Source organism: Gaeumannomyces tritici, assembly GCF_000145635.1.
Source record: "Gaeumannomyces tritici R3-111a-1 unplaced genomic scaffold supercont2.2, whole genome shotgun sequence".
Taxonomy (NCBI): Eukaryota; Fungi; Ascomycota; class Sordariomycetes; order Magnaporthales; family Magnaporthaceae; genus Gaeumannomyces; species Gaeumannomyces tritici.
Genome location: NW_008804546.1, coordinates 1,304,553 through 1,314,258, shown reverse-complemented (window position 1 = coordinate 1,314,258; position 9,706 = coordinate 1,304,553). Strand labels below are relative to the sequence as shown.

At 57.7% G+C, this 9,706-nt stretch overlaps 4 protein-coding genes across 4 annotated transcripts; 2 read left to right on the top strand and 2 right to left on the bottom strand.

The window, feature by feature from the left end:
- Positions 1-217: 217 nt before the first annotated feature.
- On the bottom strand, positions 218-4,221 carry GGTG_02962 (rho GTPase activator Rga; the record flags this gene model as incomplete). Its single annotated transcript, XM_009220740.1, has 5 exons — positions 218-364; positions 463-596; positions 675-2,495; positions 2,556-3,854; positions 4,125-4,221. 5 exons carry the CDS (start codon positions 4,219-4,221, stop codon positions 218-220), a joined length of 3,498 nt encoding a protein of 1,165 aa, XP_009219004.1.
- Positions 4,222-4,538: 317 nt separating this feature from the next.
- On the bottom strand, positions 4,539-6,256 carry GGTG_02961 (hypothetical protein; the record flags this gene model as incomplete). Its single annotated transcript, XM_009220739.1, has 3 exons — positions 4,539-5,206; positions 5,540-5,673; positions 6,063-6,256. The coding sequence occupies 3 exons, from the start codon at positions 6,254-6,256 to the stop codon at positions 4,539-4,541; spliced, it is 996 nt and encodes a 331-aa protein (XP_009219003.1).
- A 199-nt stretch (positions 6,257-6,455) lies between these two features.
- On the top strand, positions 6,456-6,760 carry GGTG_02960 (hypothetical protein; the record flags this gene model as incomplete). Its single annotated transcript, XM_009220738.1, has 2 exons — positions 6,456-6,575; positions 6,647-6,760. The coding sequence occupies 2 exons, from the start codon at positions 6,456-6,458 to the stop codon at positions 6,758-6,760; spliced, it is 234 nt and encodes a 77-aa protein (XP_009219002.1).
- Positions 6,761-8,312: 1,552 nt separating this feature from the next.
- GGTG_02959 (hypothetical protein) lies at positions 8,313-9,357 on the top strand. Its single transcript, XM_009220737.1, has one exon. The coding sequence runs from the start codon at positions 8,734-8,736 to the stop codon at positions 9,127-9,129; it is 396 nt and encodes a 131-aa protein (XP_009219001.1). The 5' UTR covers positions 8,313-8,733; the 3' UTR covers positions 9,130-9,357.
- Positions 9,358-9,706: the final 349 nt, after the last annotated feature.

Here is a 9,706-nt window from a genome sequence, read left to right as displayed (position 1 = left end):
CACAAACACGCCGAGGTATAGAAAAAGACCATGCTAGGAATTCTTGCGCAACCACGCTTCGGCTGCAACGCATGCTGCAGGCTCCCAGAGAGAATTCAGAAAGGGGTTGAGGATGACAAGGGCTATATACAAAGGTGGGTCGATACGGACCGTGAGGAACGGCATGTAATATAGGAGACGGACAGAAAGAGGCATAACACATGGGACAAAGCTTATCTCAGTCCTCCGCAAATATGATGTGGCTGTTCTCTATCACAAACTGCACCGCCAGGTTCTTTGCGTGCATATCTGTCATGTCCTTCTCGAGACTGTGGTCCCGCATAATGGTAGGCGCGAAAACGACGGCCAGATTTTTAGGAGGCATCTGCGGTGAAACAAGCAAGCGGTTAGCCTAATATGCTCCCATGTGTACCTATGTATCACAAGACAGGAGGTGGACAGAGATTTGCCACACAAACTTACCAGGTTCTCGGCCTCACGTGCTGCAACTCTCGCGAGATGGAACATCAAGAACTCGAGGCATTGCCGATGGCGCTCCGGCAACATGTTGAAGGTCGCCCGCAGGTGGTGACACCTTTCTTTCTCATTGGGAATGGCTAAACACACGTGTTAGCAACAAAAGAACCACAAGCTCAACAACACTCTCACCCCAAACCCCACCAAGAAGCACTTACTATTTGACTCCAGGACGCGTTCGTACACGTCATACGTCAGAAGGGGAGTCGGAAGCTTGCGGAAATACTGCTTCAATACGCTCGTCACCGCCGTGATGTCCAGACCGGGATCCGAGATGTCGAACTCGTCGTTCTTGTCGAAGCCCTCCTGCAGCGTCCGCACCTGCGAGTTGCCGCCCGTCTTGCGGTAAATACCCTCCATGTCCATGCCGCGCAGCTCGACCTCCTCTATGCACCGCGTCACCACACTTGGGATCAGGCGTCGCTCATAATCAGCCCGCTCGACAAGGTCCGAGCCAAAGAGCACGTTTGGCGGCTCGGCCGCCAAACTTGCTGTCGACACATTGGACATGGTCATCGACTTGCCCATGGACTGCTGCTGCTGCTGCTTATTCTTGCCAAAGAATCCGAACGGCCGCGCGTTGTGGTCGCTGCTGGGTTGCCGGTTCTGCGGCCCGTTGGGGCCGACAGGTCCCAGAGGCGTGGCTGGCAATTCGACCTGGGCCACCGTCATGTTGTACGGCAGGCCGATGTTGTCCGCCGTCAGGCCACCCTGGTACTGCCCTCCCCGCTCCCGTTCGTTCTGGAAGGCTCCCACGGCGCGGTTCATGCCCTTTGTCAGGTTCTGCGCCACCGTCTTGGATCCCTTCTTCCAGTTGAACTTCTTGACCTGGCCCTTGCGGATGTTCACCACGGTCGGGCCCTCGAGTATGGGCTCATCCACGTCAGTCGTCACAAGAGTGGCCCCTGTTTGTATGCTAGACGAATCAAAGTTGCTCATGGCGTTGCTGGGGCCCTTCTGGACCTGATTCGGGTAGATGCCGAGTCCGTTGGGCGACTTGAGGTCCGATGCCTGCGACTTGAACCGCTCCTGTATTTGGTGGGTGAGGTCATTGTTCATGTCGGCCAGCTGTGCGTTCTTGGACGACAGCTGCTCGAACTCGAGCAGGGCCCGGTCCCTGTCCGCCATGGCCCGGTTCTTCTCTTCCACCAGTTGGTCGCGCTCCGCAATCAGCTGCTCGATAGTGGCCGTCATCGACTGCGTGTACTTTTCGATCTTTTGCCTGAGCTCCTTGACCACCGTCTCCTGCAGCTCCCTCACGTCGACCGGCTGGCCGTTCTGCTTGCCCCGCTCAACCACCTTGGCCAGCACTTCGAGTTCGCGCACCATGATTTCAGCCTGCGTGTCAAGGACCGTCACCGTCTTCCTCTTCTCGATGAGCTTCTTGTTCAGGTTTACCAGGTCATCCCCAGCGCTGAACCGTCGCTCCAGCTCAGCTATCCTGTTCTCAGAGTGCCGAAGTTGCCTCTTAAGGAAGGCCGGATCATCCTGAGTCGCTCCGTTGGCTGAGATTGGGCTGCTGATGTCCTGACCTTGATTCGGGTCTTCCGCGATGGGAGTCTTGGGCCATCTAGGAGACGACGTCCCCCGCGTCGCGTCGCTCATGCTCCTACCGTGGCCAACAGTCCGCCCGGTGTTGGGTGTGGCGCCCGACTCGACGCTGTTGTTGCGGCCGTGTCTCACAGCATTTGAGACACGACGCAAGATGGAGGAAGATCCTTCGTCCGTCCCTAGTATGCGGGCCATGTCTTCATCCATACTGAAGTCACCGGTAGCGCTCCATTTGGGCAGTGCGGGCGAGGGGCCTGGCTGGGGCGAGGAAGGGTCGCCCCCGCGTTGGGGTGTCTGGGCCTCCTTGGGGGTAGCATATACTGGTGGCGGCGGGGGCGCACGAGGCTGCATGTATGTGTCGCTCAGCTTGTTCTCGGGTAGTGGTGGCCGAGGAGGAGGCCCTGGCGGTGTTTCTTGGAGACCGTTGACTGCACCAATGTCAGTACTCACTACCCGGATCGTCATCCCACCAGGACCGAGAGACTCACCACTGCGATGTCCACTCGACTGCGGCGGCTCCTTTCTTAGGACTGTCCTCGAGGAGCTCATCTCCGTGCGACTAGAAGCTAGGGAGTCGATAGACTGTCTGGGATCATCCCCATCCCCGTAGCGCGACTCGGGCGAGCTCCTGGACGTGATGGTCCGGTCTAGCTTGTTCTGCGGCGATTCGTTGGACTGAGGGCTTTCATTCTTCCTCTGCGCAAGCCCATTGCCACTGTTGTCGATGAGAAGGCCAGACTGCGAGTTGCTCCGCGAGCTCATGGCCTTTTTGCTCTTTGGTGCTTCCTGGAGCTTAAATTCCTCCGTGCGACTGGTCGGCATCTTGCGCATATGGTCGTCTGCTGCAACCGCGGTGTGCTTGACCTGGCCATCTCTTCCTGCTCTCGACGACTTGGAAAGCTTGCGGCTCGGCATCTTTGGAGGGGTGTTTTCGTAGTCGGATGATGGATGTCGGCCCTGGAGACCGATGTGGGGCGTCGACGTTTGAGAGTCGGACTTCTTGTGGTCGGGGGCTGTCCCCCCGGCCGCCGAAAAGTAGTCCTTGTCCTTTGCGCGCTTGTCGGATGTGGGAGGCATTGGGCTCGGGTCTAGGGCCACGGGGATGAAGAAACTTTCGCCATCGACGCCGCCGCTAAGGTCAGGGGGTGCGTGGAACATGGACGAGTTGCGGTTGTTGCGATAGCTCGCGGGAGCCAGGCCATGGGTGTCCCTTGCCACAGGTGGCTCCGACGCTGGCTCCGGAGAGAGAGCAGCTCGCGAGTTGCTCCTAGAATCGGCTTCGTTTTTGGACGGGAAGCCAGGCGTCGTCCGGGGCCTGGGTGACAGCTCGGTGGGCGTGTCTGTGTCCTCGGGCGAGACTCGATCGTTGGAGAAGGCATTCGGCGGGATCGCGCTGGGGGGTAGGGCCGGAAGTGACTTGTCTGTTATCATGGGCGAGCCGTCTTTCTCCCTCGCTTTGGCCTGCGCGGCTGCTTTCGATTTCTTTCGCCGTCGTGCCATTAACGACTCATGACAGCTCATGCAAAAGATGCCCTGCGAGGTTCGGGCATATCGCAGGTTTTCGATTTTCCTCTTGCAGTTCCGGCAGCGGAAGCAGGTGGCGCAGAAGGCTTGATCGCCGGTAAGGATAGCCAGGTCCTCGATCTTGTTCCCACATGCACTACAGCTATACGTGCAGTTGTTGCAGATCAAGGAGCCATCGCCAAGGAGGAGTAGGTTTGCGTCCGAGTCCAGCAGCGTGCCGCACGTGTTGCAGCGGAAGCAGTTGAGATGCCATCGGTTGCCAGCTGAAGATTGGTTAGCAGAGTTAACTTGGACAGGACATGTTGCATGGCGCTCTCCTTGAGCCCCATGATCGAACACTTCGAGTCGGGGATGTGGGCAGCAAGGAGGTAGTGAGGGACCAGAGAGAGCGTGTGCCAAAATATGACAAGGTATCGTGGGGAGGGGAGGGCTCGACACCCGAAGGCGATCGCAGTCTAATGGCTCGATGGCTGAAAATATGCGCTCAAGACAAAAAGGGTATGGATGATTGTGTAGTCAACACACGGACGTACCCAGCTCGAACGCCTTGCCCTCTTCGAGAATCTCTCCACAGCCTTTGCAGGGGAAGACATCCTCGGCGTCCATAGGACTATCAAGATAGTCGTCCATGGCTGCGTTTGTATATCGTAGCGGAAACCTAGAGAGGCGTCAAGCCCCAAGGCCAGGTCGCGATGACCGATGGGATAGGAGTGTCGACCTTCACGTCAAGCCAGGGATTTGCAAAAATTCAGCTGCTCGAACGAGCGGGAGGTCGGCGGGCGCAGGCTCAGTGAGGACGTGTCCCGAGGAAGGGACGAGAGATTGCAAGGAGCAGATTGGATCGACGGCGAGATGGTTGATGCTGGAGCCGCATCGAGGAAGCGCAGGCCGGGAGGGAGAGGCGGGCACCGGCGCGAGGCGAGGGTCGGTACTAGCAGCGGTAGCGTTCAGTCACGGGGGGTGCTGCGGGCGACAGGCGTGGGTTGAGGCGACCGCGATTGCTCGACGGCCGGGAAAGCGTCGAGTCGCACGGTTTCAGGAGTTGCAGTGGCCGTCTCTTGGTGGGCGCGCGGCAGCTCTGGCGGTCGCGATGGGCGGGTTCGGCCGGTTTCTTGGCGTGGTGTTAGCTGGACGGCGGGACCCAAGGGATTAGAGAGATGCTTAGGGTGTGGCCGGACATGGCTGCAGTCTGAGGCTGTAGGATTATGGCAGCAGGCGACGACGCTGACCGGCTGTTCTGCTGCCGAAGCTGGCGCCGAGGCCTTGTCGCCTTGCCTGTCCTGTCTGACAGAGGCAGAGTTGGGGGGAGTTGGAACCATCTTCTTACCGACTATCGTGGTGAACTCGAGGGCCTCGAGCAGAGGGGGGTTGTGCGGGAGCGAGAGGTATCGGCCGGCCGGTCGACCTCGGCGAATGGCGACCAAGAGAGACAAGTTCCACTGGACTGGGCCAAATGGTAGTGTGCAGTGTGCAACGTGAAGCTCGAGGCGCTCTAGTGTTGGGCGGCGAGGGTGGGCTCGGGGGACGTGGAGCAGCGAGGTGAAGCGGTGGACGACGGCAAATAACGAAAGTCTGGCCCTCCTCCTTTGTTTCAAGCAGTCCAATGCCGCCTTAGCTGGGCAGGGCCACGACCGCTCAGTGGGGGAGGAGAAAAAAAGAAAGCAGAAAAAAAGCACCAGGCCAGAGGTGCTGCAGGAAGGAGAGGCGGTGGAGTCTTGGTGCCGCTCACCTGAGAGAGTCGAGTGCGGGCAGCAGTGGAGAGCAACATCAATGAAGGAGCCCGCCTGGGCAGCGGATGCGGGCAGGCTGGAGTGCTACCCACCAAGCACCAAGGCCGCCACACCAATCTGACAGGGGAGCAAGTCGCAGGGTGGGTACAGCGCTACAGGTATTCTTCCAGGGCCTCCACCTCTCCGTTACTCTGCCGCGCCAGGGTCTACGCACACACACGCCAGAAAGTACCCGCAGTCCTGGCAACGGCGTGGACTGCTATTGACGACTGGGTTGTACCTGCTTGTCGAGAGTGCAGTAAACAGCGGCCGCCGCGGTATGCAGCCGAGGAACAGAGCCCCCTTTTCCGGCCTATTCTTTTTTAAGTTTGGGGCGTCGGCCGGTTTCTCTGACAAGCAAAGCTCAATTCACCCAAAAATGCCAGGTGCCAGAGCCAGCCCAGCCCCACAGAGTTCAAGAGGGGAACTAGCGAGGGCCCTCCTTGCGAGGGACCTAGCCTGGCCCTGGCAGCGAGCACGCACGACAGTCTCATGAATTCTCCATCATCCGCCCTAAGCCCAGAAAGAAGAGGACAAAATGGCCGGGCCAGGGGTGCAGGAGGGGGGCATGTGGCGTGGTGCTACTCCTGGCCGGCAGGGATCCAGGGGACCCCCTTTTGGGGACAGACCAAGACATTGGAAGGAGCCGAGCTCTCTGGACAGAATTCCAGCGCCAGCTCAAACCCTCGACCCTCGAATCACTCGAAACCTCCACTGATCGACATGGTTCCGATCACCGTGTCGGCGAGGCACGTTGTCGCACTCGCGATTTGCGAGCTGTGACCACAGACGTCGGGGCAGGCACAGACCTTTTCGGGTCGGCGCGGGACCTGCTGAGCTTCCTCAGGCCTGGCCGATGATTCCTGCCTGGCACCATCAGATGCAGGCCGAGCCATGGGTGTGGGTGGTTGGGTGCACCCATACTTGGCCGCCTTAGACAGATGTGCGCTCGCTGCACAACAGCCGGTGCCGAGCTGGAGAGCTGGAACCCATGGAATGGCAGACGAGAGCCGGGCTTGCCGTGTGTGATTTCAGATGCCGTTGGCGAACCCAGCCTCGCGCACGCATGGCTTTTAGCTCTCCCTTCCGTCCACCATGGCGGCAGCCACCAGCGGAGGGAATGTCACCTCGCCCCAGCCAGCACCTGACAGGATACAGTCCCGATCAGGCGGCGTCTTTGAATCGAATCGTCACATCTACCAGCCGGAAACCCTTGTGAGTTGGTTCCCTGTGAGTGTGATGGGCGCGCCAACCATGGATGGATCCCTGGATGGCGGTTGCAACAGGTCAAGTCATATCCCAACACCCACGAGCGCGCCAGGCACCACGACGGCGTCCCAGACATCAATCATGCATCTGATCCGGCAACAGCTGTGCCTCTGCCGTTGATCCTCCAGTAAGTCAATATCGACCAGCATTGCTTGTGCTACGTGAATCCTGTCGCCATCCCTTGGTGGGTGACCTTGCATCGGACGATTGCATTCGTTTCCATTCACGAGGTTCCATCTGCCCCAACTGTTCTCGACGCCGCTTTGCTGGTGGGGGGTTGCATCCATTTGGACAGCAAGCCCAGGGATGGCACTCCCACATCCTTCTGCCGAATGCGACCTGAGGTTGGAGAGAAGAGCCCGAAGAGGGGACAGGAATATGAAGTGTACATGAACATGTACATGAACACATCTACCATCAAATTGACAAAATAAAAAGGGAAAAAAGGGGGTCAAAGGAACCCCAAGGCCCCACCCATCTACTTGAAACGGCGATTCGCAAACAAGAGAGAGAGGGCGCCTCCGCGATCACATTGGCTCTCCCGCCTATGCGAGAGAGATCCTCTGCCTTGGTTTCGTTCCATCTTGGTCTCTCTCTTCTCTGTCTCTCTGTCTCCAGATCTGCCTCGATTCCCAGCGTTCCGTTGCATCAGGGGACCTGACCGCCTTCATTTCCAGCACGGGCCTAGAACAAGAAGCTGGCCCGTCGACGCGGGTTGTCACCAGAGATGCACGTCGGAGCACACGCAACGCTAGTCCAGATTTGAAGCGATCGACTGTGTAGTAACTGTGGCCGCACCAAGACGGGCTAGAGAAGAACGGCAGCCGCACGCACGCACACACACAAACACACAAACACATGCAACCCTCGAACTGCTGCCATATATGGTTTTTTTTTGGGGGGGGGGGTTTATTTTATATATTTGTCACCCGAAAACTAGCCCTATTTGGGCGACAGGGAGGGAGGGGCCAGTAAGCACCTTGGCAAAACAAGTTCAAGGGATGAATGGGCCCTGAGGGAGATTCCGTTTCAAAACATTTCGCCTTCATACCGTCTCTCCCTTCTGGGCCAAAAGGCGGGCTCGGGCACCGCCCCGGCGGAGGGATATTTTCCAGGGCACCAAGGGTCCAAGGCTTGCGTGCTCATGGGAGACGAAATAAAATAATAACAATAATAAAAATTGACTTTCCAGAAATGGAGTATGATCGACAAACAAGCCTCGGCGGGCGGCGGCGGTCGAAATCGGCAACCACACACGGGCAGGGCTGGGGTTTCGACGGCCCGACCTTCTTCTTTCGACGAGACGACGCCAACCCGAAAACCCTCTTTTCGGAGCATTCGTGGATGATGCCCTCCAATTGGCCCCAGCCCGTGCTGCTTCCTGTGGCTTGCCTTTGCGTGTTATTGGCTGCGGTTGCGAGTCGCACGGGAGGGGAGGGAATCAGCCTCTTGTCTCTCGTCAGACTGCAACGCGTGCGCCCCAAACTGGTTGTCATCATAGCTTTGCCGTCTTCCGCCTGTTCCGCCGGCTCAGGAATGGGTTGAATTCCCCGTGTCCCAGATGGCGACGTCCCTACCCTGCTGTGCACTCTCCATACGCAAGCCTTCCTCACTGGTGGCACAGCACCACCAGGTGTCACCCTCTCCCCCCCCTTTTTTCTTCGTCGTTTCTTTTCCCGCAACCATGCGCCGCTCCCACGCTATGGTGTATGACGGACTCACTAGCGCACCACAGCTCCTGTGCTAGCACTCGCCTAACTTCAGTAAGGCGTCACTAGAACCCTTGCCCTCGCCGTTTAAGGATCGTAGCAGGTCCCATTTAAGGGGGTGAAGCCGGGACATGGACACGACAGAAAACGTGGCGACACCGACTCATCTATTCGAAGGGCTCTCGGACTTGCAGAAGAGAGAGATTGCCGGGAGGTGGCACTTGAAGGATCGCCTTATCCAACTGCCAAGGGCCCATCACACGACAGCAGTGCCGCGTCGTAAAAGAAGACGAGATTTTGCTGGAAGGAAGTGTGAGCCTAGTGATATATTGCACTGACGATGTGTGCCTTCGTTTCGCCTTGGAAGGCAACGTTCGGCTATCTGCAGAACCCAAATGGCCCAGCTCAAACCAATCAGGGCTGAGTTGGGTAAAATCCATCCCCGCAAACGCAGGGCCTGCGACTGTGAAAGCCAGGGAAATCCGGGAGGATCCAGGCTGGAGAGACGCCAAGATGCAAACCCACCTGCCGTTGATTTTGTCAGGCCGCCCGCCAAGGGATCTACAATCGCCTGCCGATCATACAAGGAACGTCAGGACCCGGATCGTCATAAGAAGGAGATATATAAACACCTCGACGGCCCACCGTGCGTGCACGCGCCGAAACAAAGAGACATGTGCCAACGTGGGCATTGCGGCATGTTAGATTGGGCGGACCGGACAAAACAGCCCTGCGAAGCCCAGGTCTTCTGGATAGAGACTGCGGGGTGTGCACAGTATGGGATGTCTTGACGCAGGAACCCGACCTGGCGAGCCTCAACGTTGGCATCACGTCTGGGTTGGAGCGTGCTGACGCCCTGCCGAATCAACCGTTACGGACATCCAAATGATAGCGAAAGTCACATAAGAATACGGGGATGTGCAATCCTCCCATTTCAAGCAAACGTGAATCTGCAGCGTCAGATACAGAACTGATGATTGTGACGAGAATATCTCGAGCGGCGGCTCGTCTATTTTGCTCCTGTTTTCCTGCCACAGGCCCAGCCCGGTGCACAAAGAGAACAAGACGAGAGAGAAGGCAAACAAGGGCTGGTAATCTATACACAGACGGAAAAATACAAAAGCGTATGGCGTCTCGTAACGCGGTTTTACAATGTACCAAGAAAAAAGGAAACGAAAACGGGAGAATGACCTGAGCACCCATGGTATACAAAGGTTCGGAAACGGTAGAATGAACAGAGAAGATTGGAACCGCGTTCGCCCTCCGCGTCTTTTTTCCCTTACAAAACAAAAACCTCGAATGACCCAGTATGCTTTCCATCACCCAACTCCCAGTGAACACTGAATCCGACAAAAAAAAAAAGGGGGG

Coding starts and splice junctions, on each gene's coding strand:
- GGTG_02959 (XM_009220737.1), top strand. CDS start 8,734: ATGGCCCAGCTCAAACCAATCAGGGCTGAGTTGGGTAAAATCCATCCC.